Here is a 5,311-nt window from a genome sequence, read left to right on the forward strand (position 1 = left end):
AAATAAGATTTCAAAACAAGAAAATAGAAAAAAGGAATAGGGTTTTTCACATATGAGAACCGATGAAAGCCCCCTCAAAAATCTTTAATGGAGGTTAGGGTGCTGAGAGAGTTATTGAGAGTACTGAGAAGGTTAAACTTATAATTATTAAAATAATTTATTTGAATGGAAAATAATAATAAAATGTATAGCAAGAGAAGTGAGAACAATATGAATGATTAATATTAATTTTACGTACTCTATTTATATGTTGAAAGATTTCTAAGACTCTACCACACCACACTAGCCAGCTCCACCTTTTACAAAGCTCCCGTGCACCTCTCTTCCAAAGAAAAAAAAAACTTAAACACAAAGCAAATTCAATGGGTGGGATCAGTACTGGTCGATCAGAAGATGAAGAAGCTTGCTTGCTAGCCATGCAATTAGCAACTGCCACAGTACTGCCCATGATTCTGAAATCAGCAATTGAGCTTGACATATTAAACACCATGGCCAAAGCTGGCCCTGGAAACTATTTAACTCCTTCTGAGCTAGCCTCTAAGCTCCCCAGGTCCAACCCTGATGCCCCAGCTATGGTTCAACGCATCCTCCAAGTCCTGGCTACCTACAAGGTTCTTGGTTGTAAGCCTAATGATCGTTCCAATGGTGAAGCTGAGTGGCTCTATTGCTGGACACCCGTGTGCAAGTTCCTGTCCAATAATGAAGACGGTGGTTCTATGGCACCTCTTTTGCTTGTCAACACCGACAAAGTGGTGATCGACAGCTGGTAACATAGATTTTAATTTACTCCATCGGTAGCATATGTATATGTGTGTGTGTGTCTATATATATAATTCTGATAAACATGTTAATTACATAAATTTTAATATTTCTGATAATGGTCCGTGCATGCGCAGGTACCATGTAACAGACGCAGTTCTTGATGGTGGAATTGCATTCAACAAAGCCTATGGGATGAGTATATTTGATTATAACAGCCGAGAGCCTCGATTCAGCAAAGTCTTTAACCAGTGCATGACTGGTCATTCTAATATAACCTTGAAGAAGATACTCGAGACTTACAATGGTTTCCAAGGTCTTTCATCCATAGTTGATGTCGGCGGTGGCTCTGGTGCTACCCTTAATATGATCGTTTCCAAGTACCCTGCTATCAAAGGAATTAACTTCGACCTACCTCACGTTGTCCGAGACTCACCCTCTATTCCTGGTATGAAATTGTAACTTGAGGAAACTAGATTTGCTTCTGATTTTCTTTTTGGTATGTTTCAAATATTTCATTTTCTTGACAGGCGTGGAACATGTGGGAGGAGACATGTTTACAAGCGTGCCGAAAGGAGATGCCATATTCTTGAAGGTTGTAAATTTATTAATTGTTTAGAGTATTTTATATGGCCGAAGTGATTTTGAGTCGACCCATCTAAATACTTTGAAAGTTGGTCTATCTATTTATTCCACAGTGGATGAGTTGACTAAATATCACTCCATCTACAAGTACAGATGTACGTAGCAGTAGGTCATCCATTTGTTTAGTACTATTCTGGTAGTTACATTACCTCATTGACTTTTTTAAAATTTGTAGTGGGTATGTCATAATTGGAATGATGAAGATTGCCTGAGGATCTTGAAAAACTGCCACCAAGCTCTGGCAGAAAATAAGAAGCTGATCATAGCAGAATTCATTCTTCCTGAGGTGCCCGGGGGAAGCGACGATGCAACCAAGGGTGTGGTTCATATGGATGCTATAATGATGGCACATATTCCGGGTGGAAAAGAGAGGTCGGAGAAAGAGTTTGAGGCCTTGGCTACTCAAGCGGGATTTAAAAGTTTTAGCATGGTGTGCTGTGCTTTCAATACTTGGATTATGGAACTTACCAAGTAGAGCTACAGCTAGCACTGTGTTTCCAAGTGTTCTATATATGTATGTAGCTTCTGTTTTGAAGTTGCAGTTAGACATGTACAATAAGGGCGGCAATCCCATGTCTGTATTAATGCACCCTACGTGATATATATTGCCCAAAAATTTACTTCTGTTGTGTGAAATAAACTTATTTCAAAGTCTAGTCAAAATATATGTATTAATGCACCCTACGTGATATATATTGTTATGGCTTATGCCCTTTTAATTGTTGATGTTTGTGTTGTGTAGATGCGGTCTTATATTTTAACTCGGTATATATATTCAACCCTTCATGTATCAAATATATTCCTTTTGACCCTCATACGAGAATGAATATAAAAAATGGTATAGAATGATGGATAAACTTGACAATTCATGTTAAGAGTAAGTTTGATGTTCCTTTTAAGCCTTAAAATATACACAACGAGTAAGCTTTGCTAGAAAACCCATCTACTCTGCTAGAAGACCCAGTATCCCACGCTGCAGCAAGCTTTGCAGCTTAACTTTGGCCTGTTACAAATGTCCAAACCTTCCGCAGATCCTCACGTGGACAAGATAGAAAATACAGGGCCTATTATATTGAAGGCATTGCTGCTGCTACTGTGCTCTACTGCTTGGTCGGCAAGGTTTTAATGAAAATTACCTTGTGCAATAATTATTCGAAGTATGTATTTAAAAGAAAAAATTATGTTCACATCCCAAACCTAATCTCCTGAAATAATTATTGCCTTGAACTAACTCATGTCAGGCTTGCAGGGGGCTAAAGCAATCAGTCAATAACGAAGGCCAAAGGATCTCATGCACGTATACACTTAGCTACCATGATGAAATGCAGAACTCCTTGCTCCAGGGAGGTCCAAGTTAATAAGTTATAGATGATGTCATGACTTACTCGAAATAGTATATTTAAATCGTATACGTCTAAAACTATAACATAAAAAGATATCAGAAAATGAATAAAAACTAACATAAATAGAGGTAACAAAAATGATAACACAAGACATAAAAAAATTTCGTCAAAAAATTGCACAAATCAATATTCAAATATTTGTCATCTTTATAAAATTAATAAGAAACATATATATAGCCAAACTTACAATCAATTTATAACACTTAAATTTTATAAAATAAATATTAATTATAAGCATGAATTTTAAAGAGGAAAAATATTATGTTTCGTCAATTTATTCCTGACACTTTTATGCTGGCAGTCGATTTTATATAATCCGTTTTATCTTCTTTTTTTTTTTTTAGTGTAATCAATGACATTTTCATCGCGAGGACGCCGAGGAGGAGCAAAGCCGCACGGACGAAGCTGCCCCTGTGTCCCATCCTTCTGAGTTCGTGATTCGGTTTGGTGCGGTTTGAACCAAAAATCGTACCGTAATCATATTAATTCGGTTTCTAAATTCACAAATCAAAACCAAATCAAATAATATTGGTGCGGTTTGATATTTTTAATACGATTTCAGTTTGAAATGGCGAGGCTTCGATTTTAAAATCAAATAATAAAAATGTTCCAAAAACGTTGTCAGAAAAGAATCACATAAATTGAATCTACTTAGAAAGCCATATAAAAGTAGCGAAAGAAGCTAAATACCTTGGAATTCTATGCAGCCCACAAGTCCAACTCCTACCGCTAGACAAGACATTTAGTTACCTTCCTTACAAACCAGGTTGCAACAGGAGCTCCTAGACTTAATATTCAAAATTGGGGGTCTAAAATTGTAAGCCGTAATTGACTAATTCTGTAAATAATTCAATCATTAAATACGATAAAAATATTATTATTCTTATATATATATATATATATAGGCAAGTGCTCAAATGAGAACCCACCTTATTGTGAGAACTGAGAACCAATCACAGCCACTCATTTTTTATATCTAAATTCAATCATAATCACACAATTTACAATATAGTTTATTTTAATCCCCCATTTCTCTCACCCGACTGCCTTTGATCTCTCCACCTATCCCAACCGTTGCTACCCCAACACCTCCACCGCCGCCGTCGGCTCAGCTTCCCCCTTTCTCTCTCTAATATACATCCAACATATACATACACACATAAAGTTATCACCCATCTTCATCATCCACATACCTCTATCTCTCACCTCCACCGCCCAGTTGTTGCCCAACCCCATCGCCGGTCGTCTATTTTGTAACTTCTATTCGTCGATGTTTCACGATTTTCCAGCAATTTTTATAGATTCAGCTTCAGTAAAGTCAGTACCATTTTTATCGACTAATGGATCTGCTTTAGCTTCAGGAAGCTCATTACCGACTTCTTCCCCTAATTATTTTTTGTAAATTTGGTATTTTCTCAATTTTTATTGATATACGTTCGTTTTCTGGTGATTTTGGGTTGTAGTTGGTGATTCGTTAGATATTGCGGATCTGTAGACGGTGGTGTTGGAGGTGATGTGGTGGTTTAGTTTAATTGTAGTGTTTTATAATTAAAACTGGTGATTTTAGGTACGATGTTGGTGATCGAAGCTGATGAATAGGGTTGGTGGCCGGATTCGTGGGCAGATACAATTCTGGATGTGGTGAATTTGATAGTTGATTTGTGGTGATTCATACTTAAATATAGTGATTTTTGTTATTATGTTTGTTGATGTGCTCGAAAAGAGATTTTAAAAATAATCGCAAGCGCACCGTTTTAATATTTATGATTCGTCCACAGAGATTAAAATTATATTTTCGCGACCTTTAATTATTAATCTAGGCGGAAAAGAAATAACTTTGAAGAGAGTTTTTCTAAATTAAATCTAAATTACTGAATTGAATAATCTAATTAATTAACACTAAGTGAGTTTAACATTTTAATTAAGCTAATTAAATCACTTGAAAGAAAACTAAACCTATTTAGAATATTAAAAAAACAAAACAACTCGATAATTAACTACCCAGATGAGAGAAACGAGGGATGGCTACAAACCAAATCTAACTTAAATAAAAAAAACTAATTCACTCGCTCCACCAAGTCATCCACTCGACTTGTACAAAAACTCAGGCAAACAAATAAAACAAAATCACATGACTCATTAACTAAACACAATTCAACAGATAACCACAACGGAAAGAAAAGAAACAGCCAGCCACTCAAAACTTAAAATAATAACTCGACTCAGGCTAATCTAAAATTCTAAGTATCTTGACTCGAGCTGAACTACACAGGTGACGAAACTCGGCTCGACGAGTTGACTCGGCGAAAACCAGGACCCAAACTCAGGACCGAAAACTACGAAGCCAAAACTAAACTCTAACACAAACTCGGAAAGCAGAAAAGAACCAGACTCGGCAATACACAGCTCCTGACTCAGTAAAACAGCTCGGAAACTAACGACTCAGTGGTGGTGACTTGCTTAAACAACTCGGACAAAACAGTACATGACTCGAGAACTCAGAC

General features: G+C 36.6%; 1 protein-coding gene across 1 annotated transcript; it reads left to right on the top strand.

Annotated features, from left to right (window-relative positions):
* The first annotated feature begins 262 nt into the window (after positions 1–262).
* LOC135152595 (bergaptol O-methyltransferase-like) lies at positions 263–2,130 on the top strand. Its single transcript, XM_064092978.1, has 4 exons — positions 263–766; positions 897–1,207; positions 1,290–1,354; positions 1,580–2,130. The coding sequence occupies exons 1-4, from the start codon at positions 363–365 to the stop codon at positions 1,877–1,879; spliced, it is 1,080 nt and encodes a 359-aa protein (XP_063949048.1). The 5' UTR covers positions 263–362; the 3' UTR covers positions 1,880–2,130.
* Positions 2,131–5,311: the final 3,181 nt, after the last annotated feature.

Source organism: Daucus carota, chromosome 5 (assembly GCF_001625215.2).
Source record: "Daucus carota subsp. sativus chromosome 5, DH1 v3.0, whole genome shotgun sequence".
Classification (NCBI taxonomy): domain Eukaryota; kingdom Viridiplantae; phylum Streptophyta; class Magnoliopsida; order Apiales; family Apiaceae; genus Daucus; species Daucus carota.